The sequence below is a fragment of the Nelusetta ayraudi genome, unplaced genomic scaffold (assembly GCF_046127955.1).
Source record: "Nelusetta ayraudi isolate G7.1 ecotype Tasmania unplaced genomic scaffold, CSIRO-AGI_Nayr_v1 ptg000094l, whole genome shotgun sequence".
Classification (NCBI taxonomy): domain Eukaryota; kingdom Metazoa; phylum Chordata; class Actinopteri; order Tetraodontiformes; family Monacanthidae; genus Nelusetta; species Nelusetta ayraudi.
In genome coordinates, this window is record NW_027466144.1 from 3,238,064 (window position 1) to 3,259,745 (window position 21,682).

General features: G+C 48.8%; 1 protein-coding gene across 2 annotated transcripts in view; it reads left to right on the forward strand.

Annotated features, from left to right (window-relative positions):
- Positions 1-466: 466 nt before the first annotated feature.
- dipk2ab (divergent protein kinase domain 2Ab) overlaps positions 467-21,682 on the forward strand; it is a 34,866-nt gene continuing 13,650 nt past the window's right edge. For both annotated transcript variants that reach the window (XR_012929094.1, XM_076047516.1), the window contains exons 1-2: positions 467-990; positions 9,678-10,543. Coding sequence is in view for 1 of the 2 variants with exons in the window: in XM_076047516.1 (XP_075903631.1) it covers positions 9,890-10,543 (654 nt within the window). In the remaining variant the exon portion in view is untranslated. The remainder of the gene's footprint in view (positions 991-9,677; positions 10,544-21,682) is intronic.

A 21,682-nucleotide genomic window follows, 5' to 3' on the forward strand; every position in this document is an offset into this window, starting at 1 on the left:
CATTGTCCCGAGTCTCTTTTTCCAGCAGAGGGCGTCAAATCCAAACGAATACGAATGTGACCATCTCATGGCGACTTGCGATAGGCGTCGGAATGCACGCAGTGGTTGATTCTGTGCTATTAATGTGCATTTCTCCAACCAAATAACACCCTGGTACTGTTAAATTAGGCTTACTTGCAACCGCACTGTTGCCACTGCGCGAATATGTCCAAAGTAATAATAATAGAAAATAGAATACGTTGTCTGATAACGTAAGCACACAAATATTCCCCTTTATTTTTTAATATTTTATTTAAATACATTTTTGAAATAAAAATATATCGATTTATGTTCACGACATGAAGACGAGGTGTAGGATTTTTTTCTTTTTCTTTAAAGATACTAACTTTATTGTGGAGGTGGGCGGAGCTTCAAAGGCAACGACAACGTTGGGGAGCACGCGGCTTAGCAACGGCGGTCGCAAACGGGAGGCGGGTGTCGTAAAGCGTAAATGAGGCTGGTGTTGAAAAGAGTCGAAACAGAGCCCATTGTGGAGCTGAAGCGGAGTGAGCGGCTTTGCCAGAGAGCAGGAGGAGAAGCCCGGAGCCAGTCCATTGACCACAGCGGGGACTCCCCGATGCACGGACGTACGTGGAGCTCGAAGCGCGGCGAGGACGCCGTTTTCACCCGGAGAGAGGAGCCCGTCGTCCGACCAGAAATGGCCGATGTGTAAAAGAGTTAAGACACGATATCCCAACTGTTTGTGTGTTGGGGGGGCTGCTGCTGCTAGCAGGCTAGCACGCTATTTACCTGGGAGCTAGACATGGGGAGCTCTTGCGAGTTCCCCCGATAAGGGACGCCTGTGCGTCGAGCTCCGGGGAGAAAGGCTGCAAGAGGACGACCGTCGCCCCGTCAAGTGGCCCGCAACTTTGAAGAATGACAACTCCGAGTCCCGCCGAGCGCTAGGAAATACGTTCACCCGCCGTGGAGCCGCAGAGGAAAGTCACACAGGTCTGTCTCGCACAGTTGTTTCGACTTCTCCGTCAGGGGCTCCGCTTCCCAACCGGGGGCTCGGTCTCGTATTTCTCTTTTCCCGGCTAAAACATTCCCACAACGTCAATGAAAAGAGTCGTTTCCCCCCTCTTCTCTTCTCTTACTCGAACCCTCGACCTGGTCGGGCGAATTAAAAAACCCCATTGGGCTGCAATTTGAGCCCCAAAGCGAGGGTGATATTTGACACTCCAAGGAGTAACCGTGCGTTCCGCGCCGTTGAGATGTACATGCAAAATAGCAAAAGTTCTGTGTTTATTGTTAAACAACCCGTGTTATCAGATGCCCTCATTCGCTGCTCGATGACAGGAAGTTTATAGTTGGTCAATGAGTTCCTGGTGTTGTCATTTCTGTAAACAGACTGCTCTTCTTCTTCTTCTTCTTCTTCTTCTTCTTCTTCTTCTTCTTCTTAATCTTATTATTATTATATTGGAAAATGCATTTGTGTCTGTCATTCATCTCAACTTGATGTCAGAACAATATCATCCGCAGTAAAAATGCCCTCATGCTGTCCTCAAAGCCTTGTTCATAAATGTATTTTTTTGGGGGGGACTGTTTAGTCCTTTTAAATTCTAGTTGCACTTATTATTTGTGAAACCCAAATCATACAGGCAAAGCTGTTAATTTCCCCCAGGCACCTCCTGACATTTTAGATTTGTTGATCACGGTTAATGTGCTTTTAGCTCTGCTGATCCTGTTCACCAGACGCTGCAGTTCCTGTCTGTTCGAATGCGAGCACCTCAACAGGTTCCCCACTTGGCAAGTGCAATTTGTTTTGCGTTTGTCGAGAGCTTGTGCGAGGACGCAAGTGGAATGCTGAGCCTGACTCTTCTTAAGAGCGCCAGGGAAAATTAGTCATTTGTAACGGCAGATAAAATAAAAAAAAATGCTTTCTTTTCCTGCGCAAAAATGTTTGTCCTTGATTTTTGCCAAGGGAGAAATAGATTAGCGCTATCAGTTCATACAGTGTGGATCGAACAAGGCTTAGATTTAAGTCCGTAGGAATTGTAGAGCGTGATGAAGAGAATGAGCTGCGTGGAACACATTTCTTCTTCTGCTTCTTCATATCAGGAGACTAATTTTGGGTCCTTTTTTTTTTTTTTTTTTTTTTTTTTTTTTACAAGGTTAGTTGGAAAGGGAATAGTGAGGCAAAACTGATGCACTAAAGAGCGGCTGGTGGTGGTTGGTTTAAATGTTTCTCAGCGCTCAGCGGGGATATATTATAATTGTGGCCTAAGAGCCCCCACAGGGGTTGTATACGTTTAGTGTCAGCCTTAAAACGGGAAATAAATTTCAAGAAATGCGATTTTTGCAAAGTGAAGATGGCAAAAAAGGCTGAAATAAGCGCCTTTGTCTATTGCTCACCTGAACTCGGCTTCACCGCAATGACACTTTTGTTTTGAAACTAAAGTGTAGCCTGTCATCGAGGTGACTTTTCTTGGGCAGAGCTGTGCTGACGCGCGAAGGCTGTGCGCCACGTTCAGTGAAACAAAGCAAATATCTTCCGCTGAATCCGGAGCAGCTCCTTCCCGCTTTGATTTCATCCCTTTCCGAAGAACTGTGACAGACCACAGTGAGGCAGATCCCGTTGATATTCTCATTAAAAATGCCCGAACATGATTTGAACAAGAGCAGAGTGGACTAATGTGCTTGTGGGGGCACCGCACTAATTGCCACTCGCATTCCGAGGACTCAATTTCCCATTCGACATGCAAATGTGGCCGTCATTCCCATCTATCCATCACTGTCGGCGTGTTTGCAGTACTAAGGCCGTCCAGCTGTGGCTGAATGTTTTTGTGATCAAACATTATTGACTCTCCCCCCCCCCGGCCAGCCGCCACCGTGGATAACCTTGGCAACAGCAGCTCCTCTCTCAGGCCAGACCCGCCCGTTGAAATAGTCAGTGGGTTTGAGGGTCCGAGCCGGCCCTATTCTGAGATTTGAGCCGAGCTGGCTGTCTCCAGGGGGACGCTGGCGGGGTTCAGGGAGACTCTCCTCCCCATTCATTTCCATCACAAGAGCAATGATTCGATGCCACTGCTGTCCATTAGCTGTGCATCATTCATATCTCCGCCCGCCTCGGTCTGATTTCCATCCCTGCGGCGCCGCCTGCCTCGGTCTCGGGTGCAGTCGAGGAAGTAAGTTTCGCCTGAGACTGTGCGATTAATCGATTTTGAATCGAAATTGGATTTATTAGTCAAGACAATGTGTAAAAAAAAAAAAAGGGAAAATCTTATAATCGACTTTCCTCTCACATGGTTGCGGGTTGTGCGTCTCTGTTTTACAAAAAGTGAAAGTTTTGCACTTTGTTCATTCATCGTTGTCCAAGATGATTATTGATGATGATGATTATAATTATTTTGAAAGTGATGTTTGGAGAAAGACAGTTGAGGTTCTCACTTTACCCACAGGGGGATTCATTTGTGTTTAAAGTTTTCACTTTATTCCCAAATAAGGGAACTTCATCTTTGTTTATGAGGAACCTGTTTCTTCTTCAGTGATGTTTGGTGAAAGTGAGGTTCTCACTTCATTAATCCCAATGGAGTCCTCTTTGTTTGGTCAAGGAGACTGTAAATGTTGTCACTTTACTGAACACAATTGGGATTTTATTTTTGTCCAAAATCACCCAGCTCCCTACCCAAGAGCTGCCTCGTCCTCCAGCGGCGGAGTGCCACAGTGCCGGACCAGTTGGCACGCAGCTGCTCGCCGGTGAGATTTATTCACGGGTGACATTTCGCCCACAGCCTCCTCCCCCTTATCTGAATTATTCGGCCCCAAATCTCGCTTTAATAAAAGCTGAAATATTGGGATGTTACGGTGTCACCTCCCCCCGCCACGACCTTTGTCATTCCCTTTTAAGCCAACGCTCACGTTATTGCTTCGCCTCGGCTCTTTTTCCGTGCCGGTAATGAGCCATTTTGTGGCTGTTAACATCTGCCAAACTTGGAGCATTTTGAATGCGAGACTCATCTCCCATGCATGAGGAGTCGGGCATCCTTTGATTTGGCCTCTTTTCTTTGCCTCTCCTTCGGAAAGGGGCGGTGGAGGGGGGTGGAAGAAAAAAGGGAAGGAAAAAAAAAAGCGCTCACCGCAGTTGCTTTGTGTAGACGAGCAAACTTTTCCTACCCCAGTGTTGGCAGCGGCGGCCGCATGGCGATGAGATGTAATTCGCCTCGCTTATTAGAACCAGGGCTCTGCTCTCTGCGTCGTGCATCCGTCCCACTTTTATTTTTTTTTTCCAGCGGGACGCAGGGGCCGCAGAGTGGGACGAAAACACATCAAAACATTTTTTTGGGCTACACAATGAGGTTTTGTTCCCGGGAAGAGAAAAACGCGGCATTACAATTCCCATGCATTTCTATTCCAGCGGGGGAAACGTGTCGGAAAAACAAATCATCTGGCTGTAATTCGCTCGACTTGAACCTGAGTGGGCAACCTTGACACGGGGAAGGGGGCGGCGGCGGTGGGGGTGCATACGCTCGTCTCAGACATTGGGGGGTCGTATTCAGGAACGGACGAGGAGGAGAACTAAATACTTGTTTTTGGCTGATATAAAATTTACAAGCAGCACTCCAGCGGGAGTCGTTTCGGGTGAGAAACGTCTCCGTCTTGAGTCTTGAGCCATCCGTCCCACGAGCTGAAGCGCTCGTCTCTCTCTCTCTCTCTCTCTCTCTCTCTCTCTCTCTCTCTCTCTCTCTCTCTCAGCGACGGTGGCGCCAGCCAGGCTATAAAATTCTTATCTATTGCCATTTCACTTTGTTTACTCTCCCGGCTCGTGATAAACAAAGCATCGGATTGCCGCCGCGTCGTTATTGGCTGATAAGTGCGCTGTTTTTTTTTTTTCCTATTTCTTATTCGTTCGTGTATTTGTTTCCATGCCTTGCAAGCGCTGCAAATCTCTCCGTTTTCACAGCCGGTTGCGCCTCCCTCTCACTCCTGCAATTAGCGTGTCCATTGATGTAATCCAGGTAATGCTCCATAGGTAATTGAGGCTTGACGCTTGCTCTCGGGGGGGGGGGGGGGTGTGCGGAGGAGGAGGAGAAAAAACGGCTGCATCCATCAGCGTTTGGCCCCTGCATCCAATTATGCGGCTAGTGTCCAGTCCTTGTTGGGGAGCTTGTAAGCTTGTTGCCCCACCTCCAACCCTCCAAGGTCAGGGGTGTCAAACTCAAGTACATAGTGGGTCAAAATCTAAACCCAACATTGATATTTATTGAATATGGAACAAAGCAAATCTTAATACTATGCAATAAATAACCTGATAAATCAATTTAAAAAAAACAAACAAAAAAAATCCTCAAAATAAATGAAATGTAAATGAAAATCTTATACTTCTTATTTTCTTTGCAGCCTTCTGATTTAAATTTCATCAAATTCATCAAATACATTTCAAAATAAAACAACAACAATGATATCTTTCAATGAATGTCCTGTCCTGATTGACCAATTGTGCCAAAATACCAGCAGAGGATTCTGGGATTTGTAGTATTAGCGGCACATCTACCATATCATAGCTCTATTTGTGATTTAATTTTACCTTGTGGGCCGAATTTGGCCCGCAGGCCAGAGTTTGACACCCATGCCCTAGGTGTTCAGTGGGACAGTCATTCCTCGGCCTGACTAAAGGTGGCCTTTTTTTCACCTGCTTGGAAGGGTCTTGCAGCTACATCTGCGCCGTGACTGTCTTCATTAAACGCCAAACGATGCTTAAAGCCGAGCTCTTCAAAGCAAAGCGGGGGAGGGCCGCGCTCCTTCTAAAAGAGATGGTTCACCCCATGTTTTTCTCCTCGTGCCTTTGTAAACTAGGTGACTTATTCTTTTTTCCAAGGGGAGAGGGAAGACGTCCGCCCACTGCGCTGCACTGGCAGCCGCCGACTACGGTGTAAACTTAAAGAAAACCACCGGAAAATGTCAGCGCGCCGCTTGTTTGCCATCTCGGAGAACGCCACAATGCGATTTGATTCGCAACGCCAACGCTGACGTGTTTTCAGCCGAAATATCCCCCCCAGCCTCGGAGCTATAGCGCGGGAACATGACAGCCGCCTATGTTTCCCAGAAGCTGCTTGAGTAAAGTTATTTCAAACACTACTGTACTCTTTGGAAGGGAGAAAAAAAAAGCGAAGGCGTTGAGGGATTTCATCGCAGGGAGGCAGAGTGCTCGCTGCGTCGCCGTCTGGAAGTGCATGTGTCAGCGGCTCGGCGGCGACGCTGGATATTTCGGCTGAAAACACGGTAATAAAATATCTGCATGCGACACGGACAGTAGCTGCGTTTCCATTGCCGCTGGAATTGCTCAATATCGCAATTAAAAAAAAACTGCGATTCAAACTGGAATCTTGAGCGGACTATTCCGCGTGATCTCTCGCCACACGTCCCATTAATTCCTCCTCTCCCAGTTTAGAGCCAATGTATATTGCATGACGTGAGCGTTTTTCCCCCCCGCAGATGCGAACAAATGGCTGCGCCGCCGTTCTGCTGATTATTGGTGAGCTGATGAGCCGATTGTTCATTCATCGTTCTCATCTCGTCAAGGCGCTCGGCTCGTCAGTCGGACCGTCTCTATCATTAATAAACACGCAGAATGAGATGCTGTTTTATAGAAAAAGGGGGAGGAAAGCATAAAAATTCCTTCATTACGCTTTTGCCTATGAAATATTCCAGGTTATTGTGAGCATTAAGTACAGTGTCCCCTCAATTATTCACGTATTGAGCCTGAAATCGAAACATATTTTCGCTGTGCTTCATTATAATGCCAGAATTAATGGACGCTGCTCTGCATACTGGGCCTATTGTGACGTGCCGCGGTAAAGATTTATGGGGCCTATTTGACTCGGTCTGAGTGATTGAAATTTATCCCTTTTTAAATGATCTAAAGCAGGTCCATCTCATTATCCTTCTCTTATTTATGGCGCTCCGCTCACGGCCGTATCGCAAAACAAGGGAGGATCGGGGTTTGCGCCATCTTTTTTTTTTTTTTTCCCCTCCGAGTAATTAGTGTAGCTCTTTGTTGCTATCGCGCTTGTTTGTTTGTTTTCTTCAAACGTGAATTCATGCATTGCACCTTTTCGAGGCCTGGTGTGCCTCAGGTACATCTGGGCCGCCGAGGTGTGAGGTAAGAACCGGCGCTTTTATGCTTCTTATCTGACGCTCTGCAGCTGCAGGTCTCCCACAGCTCCCAGCTCCGTCTTTCCGGATCCCGACCGCTTCCATCCGAGGGAGGAAAATGCAGAGCGCCCCACCGCACGCACGCACGCACGCATACACACACACACACACACACACACACACACACACACACACACACACACACACACACACACACACACACACACACACACACAACCTGTGTTGCCGTGACAGTTTTTTGTAAAAAAAAAACAAAAAAAACCACGATATTTCTAAAATTTCGACAGAGTACAATTGCGATTTGCAGGTGTTTCCATTGAATGGTGTGAAGCCCGTAAGCCGTAGAAGTCTCGTCAAATCTCGTCCCGCGAGGAGCTTTGGAGGTCCAAAACATTTTGCGATAAATCTCCATTTCGATGTTGTTCGCCGTCAAGAATGGTTGCTATATTTTTTATCTTTGATTACTTGTAAACAGTATTCCATCCCCTCCTCCGTCCAACTACATGTAACGTGATGAACGGGTCATGTGACCCCGTACGTCATGTCCGCTGACGTGTAACTGCCAAAAGTATTTCTATTCATAAATCGCAATTGCACTTTGTCGAAGTTTTAGAAATGACGCTTTTATTTTGCGAAAAACTATTGCGCTACTTTTGCGATGTACCTCTGTATGAAAAACCACCTCATGAGAGCGTCAAAACCTCTCAGCCATATTTGGGAGTTTAGGTGTTTCCATGACCAGTTTTTTTATTGCCATATTTAAGTTTTGGGGTCATGGAAACGCAGCTACAGACAGACAGACAGACAGACAGACAGACACACACAGACACACCCACCCACCCATCACATGAGTGAGCCTGCTCGTCAGCCGTGCCCTCTCAAGTCGGCCGTCCTAATAAGCATGTCCTAATGAGCTCTAATTGAGAATTGCTAATTTGCATGGGCTTAGTCGCCGGCTTTTGTGAGGCGACTTCTAAGACGGGCGCCATTCATTGGGCGAAAAGCTTATTGGGGGGTCCGGCGTGACTTTATCGCGGGCAGAGCATCGAGGGAGAAGCGGGGGGGGGGGGGGGGGGGGGTCTGAGGGCTTTGTTCTCCGCGCTACCGGCCCAGATTGTTGTCTTCTCACTTCCCTGCTTTAGCTCCCTGGCTACCCCCCCCACCCACCCCACACTCCCCGACCACCCCCCAAAGCCTGACGTCTATGTCTAATTGAGGCAGTCACAGATTTTCTTTTTAGCCCCTCAACCGCAGACCTTATTTTAGTGACACCAGCCATTTTCAAAGGAGCGACTTCAAAGGGGCGATTAAAAGGGAGCATGGCGACTCTGATCAAAGGTTAAACTGCGCGCAGCATGGCTCTCTTCACAATGCAATGAGAGTCTGAGAGAATCTGATGCCAAAGGGGTGGTGGTGGTGGTGGTGGTGGGGGGTGCGATCAAGTTGTTTTTTTTTTTTAATCTTCTGACTGCTCAGCCTGCTGCTGCAGAGGCTGCTCCTCTGATGTCATGTGTTAAAAACACGCTAACCTCTTAATTCCATCCCTGTCCCTTAATTTTCACCCCGTTTCTATTTCCCCTTTCTTCCTGTTTCCTTCCCAACACTCCCCAGCACCCCCCCCCTCCCCCAAAAGAGAGAAGTCCCAGGTTTATTGTGTTGGCTGCGGGCCATTTTCATTTCTGCTGAAAAAAAAATTAATAAAGTCCCTCAAATAAGCGCAGCCATTCAAATTTGTGGGAGCCAGCCGGGTTCATAAGCTGGAGAAAGTGCTTCTTTGTTTTATTGCAAGTATCACATGTTGAGCCGGAGGTGATGGAGTTGCAAGCTCTGCAGTGAGAAAAAGAAATGTAGCTGCTCCAATTAAGGTTTTAGCCGATTATAGTCCGGATGAGCTCAACTGCTGATGTTGATCAGCACCATACTGGACAATGAATGTCTGCCACATCTTTTTAATACTGAGATGTTAGAAGCCCAAGGGCTTGTCAAAGAACCTTTTCTATTCATAACATCAATACATTCACACAAGAAAAAAATAAAATAAAATAAATAAAAAAAATAAAATAAAAATGAAGACAAACTATATCAGATCACAGACAAAATGAACAAAATCAGAATCAGATTACATGTTTGATGTGCGGACAAAGAAATAATCCAACGACAAGGAAAAAAAGATGAAAAAAAACCAAAACATGATTTCCACATTAAAGTTGATTAATTAAAAAAAAAAAAAAAAAAAATTCATTTGATTTTTGAAAATGGCCAACAAAGATGGTGCTATAAGAGATGGTGATAGGTTGTTTGAAGGGATGGTCCTCTATAGCACAATAAACCCTCTCATTTTGTGATCAAAACAAGCTAGTTTTTATTTTGTGTTGCATTTCTGTTTTTATTTTGCTGTCAAGCACTCTGAGATGCGTCGATAATGCAGGAAAAGCGCTACACAAATAAAGTTTTGATTGATAGTTCTGTTGAATGGAAATGCTTTAACTCGTACCTTCTCTTTCCCGCTTGCCTCCTGTCAGGTCTGCTGTCTTGAAGAAGGCCACGAGCATGAGTCACAGGCCTCGGCCGGAGACTGGCGTGGGACAGCTGTGCCGACCTCAGCCCCGCCTGCCCCTCTAGAAGCTCCTCCGGCGCGGCGAGATGACGGGGATCTGGCATTAAGCCCCCGGCGGTCGTCTCGGTGCCTCTCTTCCTCCCCTTCCTCCCCCCCGGGCCCCTCCCCCAGCGCACCATGCTGCGATTCCTGCCCCTCAAGCTGGGCCGCCTCTACCGCTGTCTGAAGCTGCTGCTGCTGGTGGGCCTGTTCGTGGTGCTGCTGATGAACACGCACAGCCTCTTCGCCTCCTTCCAGAAGAACGAGCTCACCGACCGGCGCTTCATCAACCTCAACAAGTGCCCCGCCTGCTTCGGCACCAGCTGGTGCCGCAAGTTCATGAACGGCCAGGTGTCCTTCGAGACGTGGGGCCGCCTGCGCTTCCTGGACGTCTTCAACGTCAAGAACGTGTACTTCGCCCAGTACGGCGAGCCGCGCGAGGGCACGCGGCGCGTGGTGCTGAAGCGGCTGGGCTCCAACCAGGAGCTGGCCGACATCGACCAGAAGATCTGCAAGCGGGCCACGGGGCGGCCGCGCTGCGACCTCATCCAGGCCATGTACAAGACGGAGTTCGCCCGCATCAACGGCGACGTGCGGCTGCTCACCCCCGACGTGGTGGAGGGCTGGTCGGACCTGGTGCACTGCCCCTCGCAGAGGCTGCTGGACCGCGTGGTGCGGCGCTACGCCGAGACCAAAGACTCGGGCAGCTTCCTGCTGAAGAACCTGAAGGACACGGAGAGGATGCAGCTCCTCATGACGCTGGCGTTCAACCCGGAGCCGCTCGTGCTGCAGGTACGGCCTCTCGCCGCTATCGTCTGAAAAAAAGTTCTTTGAGTTCCGGGTTTGCTTCTGCATTCTGCGGCCCCATAGCGCAGGGGTCACCAACCTTTTTAAACCTGACAGCTACTTCATGAGTCATATGAAGGGCAACCAGTTTGCTACACTCTCCTGAAATATCACATTTTCTCAGCTAGCCGTTTGTTATAAATTATTATTATTAATGATAATCCGCTCTGTGATGATAATGATCACGTTAATGAGTTCTCAATAATTACCATCAATGACTAAACACGGTTGGATAAAATTGAATTTTAGACGCAGCTCAAAGGCCTGCAAACTACTCGTGTGGTCCTGGGGGGCTGCCTGGTGCCACCATATGGTGACATTGTGCAGTAGTGTCACCTCCCATCATGCCTCTGTAACACACAAGATACATCTGGATGTATCGGCCAATCAGAACCAGCTGAGACGCAGCAGCACGAATGAGGCTGGAAATAAACTCTTCTGGAGATTTTCTGGCCTTTATTATTTTAGGTTATACGTATACTTTACATTTTATGTTTTATATTATTTATGATTATTATTACAGTGTATGGGACAATGCTTTTTGTGCCATATGGAGTTTTTGGCTGACGTACCTCCAGTGGCCACTGGAAAACATTTGCCGCACCGCCATACTTCCGCATACGGGATTTATTTATCAGAGGGTCCAGTCTATAAAAAAGCCTGCAAAGCAAAAGAGGTGAGGCTGGTCCCGTTGCTCCAGGTGTGTCTCACAGCGGTTGTGACTTGAGCTTGGCTGCACAAAGGATTTATGCCTCGGCAGGAACCAAGCCAGGGTGTCGGCCTTTACAACCCCGGCAGAAAATTACAGGGTTTGCTTCCCGCCTTCCCCCCCCCTCCTGTGTCCGAGGATCTGAGGCGAGCCACGAGAGAACCCCACCCCCTCCCACACACACACACACACACACACACACGCACACAAAGCTCCGCGGCTGGGCTTAACATGGAGACGGGTTTTAGAGCCTCCCCAAAGATGAGAGGCTCTGGCTGCCGGCTACGCTTGATATTAAACATTATATGTAGGACAGTTGTGAATTATTCAGGGACGCATCTGTAAATGGTCCAAGTTGTAGCTCCGTCTCCCTCCCTCTCTCTCTCTCTCTCTCTCTCTCTCCATCGCTCGCTCGCTCGCTCACCCTCTTTTTTTTTTTTTTTAGTTAATTTTAATAGATGTATGTGTCCAAAGGATTCACTTCATTTGTGGGATTCGGCAGCGGCGGCATGTGGCGAGATCTGCCGGCACAGCTGCTCGGCGGCATCAGCATAAATATTCTTCATCCCTCATCAGCCCCGGAATGAACAGAGAAAATTAACAGGAGAGGACATTTTTTTTTTTTTTTTTTTTTTTTTTTTTTTTTCAATTTAAGGGTCGTTTTTGATCTAATTTGCTGCCAGAAATTCCAAAGGCCTTCACAGAACAGGAACTGTTTGAATCAAACACAGGAGATGTGTTAATCGTCGATGCAAACATCAACTAACAGTAATAGTAATTAAAAAAAAGTTTTCTGTTGCAACGCTTGGGTTTTGCGCAATTCCATGGCTAATGGAAACGCAGCGAGTGACGTGACATGACATGGATTATTGTCCAGTGATGGAAGGGAACAACCCCCCTCCCCCTCTCTCTCTTCTCCCTCCTGCTGACCTTCAGGAATCTTTTTTTTTACGGGAGACAAAAGGCAAAATCAGCCTTTCGTTGCGGCTCGATCAATAAAAACTAATTAGTCTTGTGCGCCAATTGTTGTCGCCCTTCCTTCCTCTTCTTTCATTCCACCTCGCGTATCTGTGCCACTCCATCCGCCCGCACGCCACCTCCCCCACCTCCCCTGTGCCCCCCACCCCCCCACCCCCTCCCCCGTCCGTTGTGTGTCCGCTCCACAAACTCGGCCGAGATAATTCCATCAGTGGCTTTTAATGCCATTATGTCCCACTTTCACCGAGCTCCTCCTCCTCCCTCTCTATCCCACCACCTCGCCGACGCTGGCGCTATGTGCGTGTTTACAGTCGCTTATGAATTGTTGATTCCCCCCCCGCCGCCTGAACTTGTGACCCCCTTGGGGCGCTCGTGGAAGCCGTGCGCCGTGTCCGCGCAAGGTGCCGCGAGATCAACAGATGGCTGGAGTGATTGTTGTGAGACGGACATCTGAGAGATTAACGGATGGAGGGAGGGGGGGAAAAAAAAACGCTGCAAGCCTCCGGTTCTGAGTTCGCTAAAGATGAGATTCTAGCGAGAGGCAGCCCGCGTGCAAGGTTGGCCGGCGGTAGAGCGTGAAGCATTAATGGCGCCTGTGGAGACGTGGCTGGTAGGCAACGCCTCGGCGTAGTTACAGGCCAGACGTTGGTCGGTGTGTTTACACGGCGAGGGAGGGAAAAAAAAAACCCTATCTAGACCAGGGGTGGGCAAACTTTTTGGGTTCTAAAATCTGACCCAGGAGCAGATGGATGGAGTGTTTTGGTGACCCACCTCATAGGAGAATAAAATCTATCCTGGGAGTATTTACAGTATTTAGCTCTTTATTGAAATAACTCTTAAAGCATTGAAAAAAAAAATGGATGAAGGACAGCTATTCTATTACTTCCTTGCTATTAATATAATTTCTTCAAGTTCGGCGGGCCGGATTAAATCATTTAATGGGCCGCATATGGCCCCGGGGCCGTAGTTTGCCAATGCCTGATCTATACACAACGCGGCCTGACCCAGACTGCCCTACATGTCCTGCACATACGGCTCAGTTTGCTGGCCCAGACTTTGACCTGCATATATTCGCCAGCATAAATGGGGTGATATGTGGGGTTTCCTGAGGACCTAAATTTCACACTGAAAAATGTGTAAGGAACACATTATTCAACCCTTACATAACGTTGAGGGTCCAATGTGACCCATTTCACTTTAGAAAGCAGTAAAAACACCCTAAACATTTATTCTCTGACTGTAAGTTGACTTCTAATGGCTCACATTTCAACTTTTTTTTTATTTTTATTTTTTTATAAAGTTGTTTAAAGGTAACTTGTTCTAGGTATATTATGACCGTCACAGTATCTACAGGTGCGACTAATTTAATTGAATCGTTTAAATTCTTAATCGACAATCGATAATTGATTAATGGTTAACATCCCTACTTGCATATCATGAAAACAAAAGAATGTGATTGTGAATCTTGCCACCCCCTTGATGAACGAGCTCACACCACCGTTATCAAAGTGAACTGGTCCCAGACCAGAGCGCCTGCAGAGAAGGCAAAACCGTAGCCGTAACTTATCAACCGTGGACGTAAATGCACCGTAACTGATTGGGAGCTGCTTTTAAGAGCAAAAAAAAAAGAGAAAAAAAGAAAGGGATTTGGGATTTATGCTTTTGCGACTCGCTCCGGACCCGATGTTTGTCCCCCTCCTCCCCCTCCTGGCGCTCCAGGCCAGGAGTGACGGTTTCGCTCTGCCACTTAAACACCTCTTCATCACGTTGGAGAGGCCGCTATCGCTTGGCTGTGTAATTTAGCTCACTATATTTAGTGTAAATGATTCCCTGCTGTGGTCGCCTGCCAGTGTCCCCCCCACACACCCCCAACCCGTCCCTACACTCACTTCTCTCCGGCTTTATACAGTTGAACGATGCCAATAACATTTCAGCTGTCTGCTCAGCGAGCTGCACTCACTGCCTCTCACAGCGGCTTCTGTTTCCAGTCTTTTTTAAAGCCACAGGCACCAAATCATCCCCCGTTTTTTTTTTTTTTTTTTTTGCTTTTTTTTCCTTTCTGGACTGGGAGAAACCAGAGCTTCTTTGTCGGTGGGAAACAATCTGCTCGCATTGTACGCCGGCTCTGGCCGACAATGCGTTTTTCTGTGTGCTTTCTGCGGCGCACGCTCGTACACAAACACCCCCCCACCCTCAACCCCTCCTCCTCCTCTTCGCGTCGCGGAAAATAATTCATCTTTTGGAGAGAAAAAAAAAACTGTATTTTTGGCAGCCGGAATGATGAGGGCGAAATAATAACGGCGTCTTTCTGTGATGAGAGCAAGGATTCTGCTGTTTATATTTTTGCATTGTTTTCCCTCGTTTTGATGGCTGTTTCTGTTAAATGTGCATCTATGGTCGTTAAAACGGGGAAATTCTAGTATTAAACTGCCAGCGTGAGTAACTGCAAGCTCACCGGTTGCCTTAAGCTAAAACACCCATAAATATTTTTATTGGGGTGTATTATTTGGCGCCGTCTCTAACATCGGCCTCCTGTAATTGATAGCAGCGATTTCAAGCAAAATAATTCTGGTCGATCCGTGATGGAAACATTGCTTTTTGATGCGTCCCCCCCACCTCCCTCCCCCCTTCTTGACAATCATTTCTTTTTCATAATAATACTAATTTGCTCCCACTTTCGCCTCAGGCCGGCCATTCTTGGCTTCCCTCCTGGCTGGATGACTCACTCGTTCATCAGCCAATGGTAGACCTTTGATGGACTGCATCTGGCCCCAACCCTGAAAACGAGTCGGCTTTTGGCCGAAATGACTGTTAAAATGGAAAGAATGGATGAAATAAAAATAAATTTTATTACTTCCTTACGATTAATAGAATTTCTTCAAGTTTGGCCGGCCGAATTGAAAAGCTTAACGGGCCGCATTTGGCCCCTGGACCATAGTTTGCCCATGCCTCATCTATGCACAACCCGGCCAGACCCGGACTGTCCTACATGTCCAGTCCCCAGAGTTTGACCTGCTTACATTCTCCAGTGTGAATAGCTGGGCTGGGCTGGGCTGGGCTGGGCTGGGGTCAAATCAAGACCACGCACTCAAATTTATTTGCGCAATTAAGGTTGTGTGGAAGTCAAGAGAACGGAGCGAGCGATCCTGAGTCGGGAGAAAGGAGTGGAGGAATTCCAGTTGCATATCAGGAAAACAAAAAAAGTAGTGATGTTGAATCTTGCAAAGCACGGGTGCACGTTGATGAACGAGCCCCCACCACCGATATAAAGTGAACTGCAGAGCCCCCCCCCCCCCCCCTTCCACATCAGCAGGCTTGGCCCAGAGCCACGTGACTGCGTTGGAGAGACTTTCTGCTCTCCCCTCCCGCAGTTCCTCGGCCCCTGACGCTACCCAGTGAAGCCGAGAATAAGATGTGACAAGGCTCTGGGGTTAACTCAGTCATCTCCCCGCACACCCAGAGCTGTGCTCACCCGAATGACCCCATCCCTCCTCACCCCTCCGCCCCTCCTCTCCTCTCTCACTTCCTGCCGCTTTGGCCCACCTTCCTTCCGCAGTGTGTGCGTTAGTGTTGTAGTCGAGACCGCACCGACCGAGACCGAGAGAGTATCGAGATCGAGACCAGACCAAGACTTTATATATCAAAGAAAAATAACAACAAAACAGAAAAAAAAAATCACCCGTGTCTTTTTTTTTAAATTCAAGTTTGCTTGAAAAATCCTGAGTCGACCGAGACCAAGACGGAGTAGTCCAACACTAGCGCTTGTTGCACAGCCTCGCCTTCCTGCCAGGCGGCTGGCGCTGGTGGGGAGGAGGCAGATTAGATGGATGACCTCAACTTCACTTCTTGCAGAGAAATCGTGCCGGCGTTTTAGGAGAAATGCAATAGTAAACATTTGCGGCGCTTTGAGCAAACACATTGGTGTGTGTGTGTGTGTGTGTGTGTGTGTGTGTGTGTGTGTGTGTGTGTGTGTGTGTGTGTGTGTGTGTGTGTGTGTGTGTGTGTGTGTGTGTGTGTGTGTGTGTGTGTGTGTGTGTGTGTGTGTGTGTGTGTGTGTGTGTGTGTGTGATATTTCTTTCGTTCTCCAGTGGAGGGCGATGCCTCTTTGGTCGGGTGTTGATTTAATGAGGCCCTGCATAATCTATTACGATGCGCATCCACTTTAGGAAACTGAGCCAAAGTAAAAGAATAAATTCAGTTTGTTTTTTTTCTCCTGTTGTTGTTGTTGTTGTTGTTGCAAAGTGAAACCAGCCGCTTCACCATAATGAGGAACCTGTTGAACCTTGATTGATTTATGGAGGGACCCAAATGCAACGCATCAGTAAACCGATGTATATGCAACCTGCCTGCACCTTTACTCCGGGAGATGAAGTGTCGCGGAGGGTGGGGGGAAGGGGGGGGGGGTACGAACGCTACCTTTGTAGACATTTACAATATCAGCAGAACTGGATTGTTTTTTCGCCGCCGCCGCTGAAGCAGCTTTTTCTCGCCGTCACCGAGTAACAAGGATAAACATCTTTTAAAACGCTGGCGCAGGCCAGGAAAACACAACTCTCGTCCTCATGAAGGTTAATGGCCGAGTGTGTATTTAATTTCTTTGCCTTTGTCCGTCCGCCACGCGGCTGTTTCAGTTTGCATAACCACCAGCTGGTCTCGGCCCGATCAGATAGGAAGTCAAAGGATGATGAGACTGTCTGTTCTGTACAAAATTTCGACATGGTACAATTGCAATTTTTGCAGGCGTTTCCATTGAATGGTGTGAAGTGCATAAGCCATAATTCTCATGACACTTTTGCCTATACCTCTATTTCGATATGTCTGAAAAACCATCTCATGACAGCGTCAAAACCTTTTTTTTTTTCTCGCAGTTTATGCGTTTCCATGGCCAGCTTTTTTTATTGCGATATCTAGGTTTTGCACAATTCTAGGGGGAACGTAAACACAGCGAGTAAAACACTGTTCACAATCTCCTGATCTCGCATTCTGGGTCGCGCCTCTGTGCCAAGAGCGTCACAAAAAAAAGCCTGCTTTTTTTTTTTTTGTTGCCCGTTTTATTTCATTCTTTTCGTTTAATGGCGGGACGGCCGGGGCGCGCTAGCCCGGCTTAGGTGAGAGCCGCGCGTCTTTTTAAGCCTGTTGAGCGGCTGCAGGCCTGCTGCTGCCCTGCTAAATGGCGTTTTAAGTTGCTGGCCTCCGATTAGAGCCTTTTGTTTTCTGCTCTGTCGGGGAGTTGGGTGGGTGGGGGACGGGGGGGTGGTGGTGGTGGTGGTGGTGGTGGTGACGCTCTTAGCACATGAGAGTGGAGGCTGTGTACGGCGCTTAACCCCGCTTCGAGTGGCTTTCCGGACCCCCTCCACCACCACCACCACCGTCGGTTATTCTTCTAGGTCTTTGTGTACAGACGGAATCCTGTTAGGATCAGACGGGGAGTTATCTGGGCCCAGCTCCCCTCGCTGGACCCAGGCCCTGCTGGAGGAGGAGGAGGAGGAGACCAGGAGCAGAGGGCCGTGTGTGTGTGTGTGTGTGTGTGTGTGTGTGTGTGTGTGTGTGTGTGTGTGTGTGTGTGTGTGTGTTACAAGCCCCTGAGCCTTGTGCCGCTGTCACCCCCCCTCCCTCCCACTCCAGTCCCTCCCCTGTCCTCCCCCATCCCAACGACGAGCCAACCTGCTTGTGTTACCATAATCCTTTCTCTCCTCTGCTCTCTTTCTTCTTCGCCCTCCAACACACACACACACACACACACACACACACACACACACACTCTCACTGATGGCAGCTGTGTTTGGTTAGGTAAATTTCTGGAGCTGAGACCCCCCCCCCCCCCCCCCCCCCCCGCACCGCCCCCCCCTCACCCCCCACCAGCTTCCTACTGTTACACCCCCCCGTGCTGCAGCCGCGGCTCCTGCAGACACACACACACACACACACACACACTTCTGAGTCCAGCAGAACTCTCCCTGGGCCCCTTCAGCTAGCCAATATGGATCATTCAAGAGTGGCTCTTTAAAAATTACCCCCCCCCCCCCCACGAGAACCCAAGACCTGTGTTAAAGCAAGACCATGCTTTTCTTCTTAGCCTGCAGTAATAGTCCACTGCATTAAAGTGGCCAGGCGCCTCCGTCCTGCCAGCGAGAGAGGGAGTGAGAGAGGGGGAGAGAGACAGACAGAATATGAGGCTGTGAGCATATCGATGCTTCCTTCCTTCAGTTCAGAGCGCTTACTTCGGCCAAAAAGGGTCGGCGGGTATCAAAAATGGAAGTTTTTCTTTTCCCTCTGAGCGGTGGGCGAACGTTAATCGCTCTTTTCAAAGTTCCGTCCGTCCGCACGCCGGCCCCGACTTCGCCTCCTGACCGCCGAGAACAGTGGCCGCTCTGAGAGGAGCCGCTCTCCCCTGACGCTGGGCCTCAAACCCACAACCCTCAGGTCTGGGGCCAAGCTCCGCTTTGGTTTTCTGCTGCTCCTCCTCCTCCTCCTCCCCCTCCTCCTCCTGCTCCCCGGCCGTGTGGGCGGCAGCACCACCACCACCTAGACCGAGTCAACACTCCTGCCCGTGACTTGATACATTCCTCGTCTGGCGGCGGAGGGGATTTATGAAGCAGCGTGGCCCAGGTCCAGGGATGATGAGGAGGAGGTGGAGAGGGAGGAGGAGGTTTCAGCTCGTTCTCGCGACGACGCTCCTCTGCTCCCATTTCTCATCGCGGCCTCATTCTCTCCGCGCAGACGCGTGAAGGCCTTGCAACTTGTTTTTGTTTTGTTTTTTTTTCACGGCGGCGCTCGCTGAATCATAGAAACACACCACCACCACCCACCCCCGCACAAGCCCAACGCACGTCGTGTTGATGTCGCCCGTCTACCTCTGCACGAGCACATTTTTTCTCCCACGATCGCCGCTTTGCTCTCAAAGTCTTCCGCGAGCAAAAAATAAAAAATAAATAAATGAAGTCATTCCTCTGGGGACTGGAGGCCGGTTCTTTACACACCATGACTCTGCAATCTCCAAACTGCATGTCTGGTTTCCCGAAAAGAAAGAAAGAAGAAAAAAAAAAAAGAATAACGAGGCCTGCTCTAAATTCAGCAGCAACATCTCCTCCTAACTGCCTCTTTCTCCCTCCTAGTTTGTTATTTATTTATTTTTTTTGGGTCCTATCTTCCTTCCAGACTCAAACACGCAGTTTCTCACCGGGCTTTCTGTCTGTGTGACAGACGGCGTCGTTGCCGCCGCATCACAGTGTTTTGGTGGGAGTGTGGTGGGGGGGGTGGAATAAAAAGACGTGTGTGTGTGTGTGTGTGTGTGTGTGTGTGTGTGTGTGTGTGTGTGTGTGTGTGTGTGTGTGTGTGTGTGTGTGTGTGTGTGTGTGTGTGTGTGTGTGTGTGTGTGTGTGTGTGTGTGTGTGTGTGTGTGTGTGTGTGTGTGTGTGTAGCAGCAGCGGGAGGTGAAAGCTTGGGGAGTGGGAGGAAGATGGAGCCGTCTCGTCTCATGTGCGCAGGGATTAGAAGTTGATGCGTCCTCATGGGGCCGGGCTGCTGTTGCTGCTTTTTAAACATAAATGGCCGGTGAAATGCCAGGCGAGGCTCCTCCACACACTGCAGGTCAGCTGTGGGGCAGTGCAGGAAAGCCACATGTCGGTGGCAGCGTCCTGGCTGCAGCGCTCCATGGCAGTTTTTCGCAAAATAAAAGCGACGGTCCTAAAAATGTCTAAAATTAGTACTAAAAAGTACAATTGCGATTTGCAGGTGTTTGCATTGATTGGTGTGAAGCGCAGAAGTCGTAGTTCTTGTCAAATCTCGTCCTGCAAGATTTACGAGAATTATGTTGGCTTTTGTTTGTTTGCGCTGTTACAGACGTGTTTGTCTTCATTCTAAAACCCCAGGACCTGCAGTGCTCATTCTGCTACGTCACCAGTTTCCTCCTCCTCCTCCTCCACCTCTGCTTTTTCTGTCTAAACGCGTCCGTCTGCTTTGCTGCCTCACCTTTTCTTTGTTTTATCTTTTGATCCCCGGGTTCTCCTCTGACGAGTCCTGTCCGAACTCGTCAGAGGCTCCGGAGCCGCCGAGGTTTGTCGAGGAGCAGAAAATGCAGAGAATTCAGCCCCCCCCCCCCCCCCCGCCCCCGCCCCCTCGCCTCCCCGCCCCCTCCCTGCACGTCAAACTCCTCGGAGGCCAACTGCTCATTTTCTTTTTACTCTTTGCGAGTCGCAGAGGACGCAAGGCCCGAACAACACCCGCTTCCCCCCCTCCCAGCCAGCCTCACTTGGACGCCACGGCTCTTGGCGTCGTGTGTGTGTGTGTGTGTGTGTGTGTGTGTGTGTGTGTGTGTGTGTGTGTGTGTGTGTGTGTGTGTGTGTGTGTGTGTGTGACTGACCAGTGTTCTTTTGCAGGCCGGCCAAGGCAATATCTTGGGAGCCACTCGTGTTTACTCGCCGCCTGAAAAGAGGTTGTTATCAGCCCCGGTCACGTTGCCCCCTTCTCATTCACACTCGCTATACAATTTTGCATGGACACACGCACACGCACACGCACACACACACACACACACACACACACAAAGGGCCCCTTTTGAACTCGCGCGCACACACCTACACCCTCCCCTGAGCGGCCCAGTAGAAGGGCATGCCTTTGTCGGCAGATGTCAGGACGCAGGTGTGTGTTCCTGTGCATCTCGCTCGCCTCGTTTCATCTCCTCCTCCAGAGGCTGCCCATTTGTCTGTGGCCCTGTTTTCATTTCAGCGCCGCCCCCCCCCCCCCCCCCCCCCACTCCGGCCCTCCGACACCACCACCACCACCACCCCCACGAGGACACCGACACATCTGTCCTATTTCAGCCCCCCCACCCCTGCCATTGTTCATTGCAAAACATAAAGAAAAATCACATGAAAATGCAGCCTTTTCTCCCCTGGCCCCTCCTGTTACAACATAACAACATAATTCTAATTAAATTTTAGTCTCTCTCGCTCTAAAAAAACAAGTTTTATTGTGATTATTTCTTTTTTTTTTCTTTTTCTTTTTTTTAACTGAAGAGGAATTCTCACAAAAACGGTAACAAGAGCGGCGTCAGTCAGTGAGAGGCCTCGGCAACAAGGTGAGACATTAAAAGGTTCATTGTGTAAAATCATTTTTCAGAAAAGCACAGAATTGAAGGTATTTAGGGGACTGTCAGGGAGGCGTCTGTTAAAAATGGTAGCGTAAGATGGCAGGCAGACCCATATTGCTCTATGTATACTTATCTGTAGCTGCTGTTCCATCACAGTTTTTGTAAAACTTTGACAAAGTACAATTGCGAACCCTTTAGCCATATCTGAGAGGTTTTTCCAAGTTGAGGTGTTTCCATGACCGGCTTTGCTTTTTTTATTGCAATATTTAGGTTTTGCACAATTCTAGGGTTAATGGAAAAGCAGCTT